This window comes from Amphimedon queenslandica, unplaced genomic scaffold (assembly GCF_000090795.2).
Source record: "Amphimedon queenslandica unplaced genomic scaffold, v1.1 AMPQUscaffold_2440_Cont25558, whole genome shotgun sequence".
Classification (NCBI taxonomy): Eukaryota; Metazoa; Porifera; class Demospongiae; order Haplosclerida; family Niphatidae; genus Amphimedon; species Amphimedon queenslandica.
The window spans coordinates 1-1,296 of NW_003557225.1; the positions used below are offsets into that span (position 1 = coordinate 1).

At 36.8% G+C, this 1,296-nt stretch overlaps 1 protein-coding gene across 1 annotated transcript; it reads left to right on the forward strand.

The window, feature by feature from the left end:
* Positions 1 to 338: 338 nt before the first annotated feature.
* Positions 339 to 1,290, forward strand: LOC109593216 (uncharacterized; the record flags this gene model as incomplete). Its single annotated transcript, XM_020008403.1, has 2 exons — positions 339 to 348; positions 449 to 1,290. Coding segments are annotated over exons 1-2 (852 nt in total), but the record flags the coding sequence as incomplete, so codon positions are not given.
* Between the last annotated feature and the right edge of the window lie 6 nt (positions 1,291 to 1,296).

Genomic DNA, 1,296 nt, shown 5'->3' on the forward strand with positions numbered 1-1,296 from the left:
TCTGTGATACACAAACTCTTCTTTGCAACACAATAGCGAGTAAGTACTATCATCTATTTTAAATTGAGATGCTTTTTACATGTATATCTATTGTTTTTTCTATTTTTAAATTGTTTCGTTCATCTGTGATACACAAACTTTTCTTTGCAACACAATAGCGAGTAAGTACTATAATCTATTTTAATTTGAGATGCTGTTTAAATGTGTATCTATTGCCCTCTCATTTTTTAATCTCAAAACTTTAATTTACAACAAAAAGGCAGTAAGTGCTAGTTTATTCACAATTTTGTCATTATTTCTTTTAATTTTATTTTCTGTTAAAAAATCATATTTGCAACATGACAGGAAGTAAGCATTTAGTGTTAAACATTTGTTATTACTTTTTCATGTGTTTTAGAGAGGTGAGTCTATTATTACTAAGCTAAGGGTCTAGTTGTTTTTTTACAAGATGCTGCATACAGAAGAGCTCTATCAGAAGGAGAGGTGGTGAATGTTGCTTATTCACGTGTTCTTCTTCTGGGTACAGCAGGTGTTGGGAAGAGTAGTTTCAAGAATTCTCTTATGAAGTTACCATGGGATCCTAAGGCTAACAGCACCATCATATCTGATGTCAGCTGTGTTCGTCCCTTTGCTAAGGGATTGCTTAGTGAGCAGTGGGAAGCAATTACTCATGAAGCTGAAATTGAAGCAATGGCACACTTGTTCTCTTCTGTCAGTAAAGGTGAAATGTATCGCTCAGTTCTCGTTGATCCTACTGATGATGTCATTACTCCATCAACCAATGACACTGCAAGCATTAAGTTAGATTCTGTCCTTAGGCAAATTAGCACAGCCGCACTTCGATTTTATCTTACATTGGGCCAGTTAGAGCCTCATCTATTGATGCATTTCTGGGATTGTGGGGGTCAACCTGCTTTCCTTGAGATCCTACCAGTTTTTCTCACCTCTCGTACTACATTCCTCCTCCTCTTTGATGCCTCTAAAGATCTCAACAGCAAATGGCAGTCAGTTCATCATATTGATGGTATTCGATATGATGGAGAAGAGGTCAATATGTCTACACTTACATACATGCTCAATTGGATGGCCTGTGTTCACAGTCACCTAATGAAGTATGGGGCAGATGGAAGTATTCCTGATTATCCTCGCATGTTTTGCATTGGCACTCATGGAGACTTGCTAACAGAGAGAAAGAAGGAGCAAGTGAGGAGTGAGTTAATATCTCACTATAAAGATAAGGAATATGTCAAGTTAATATCTGATACCCTCATCATTGATAATACATCATCTGTAAGG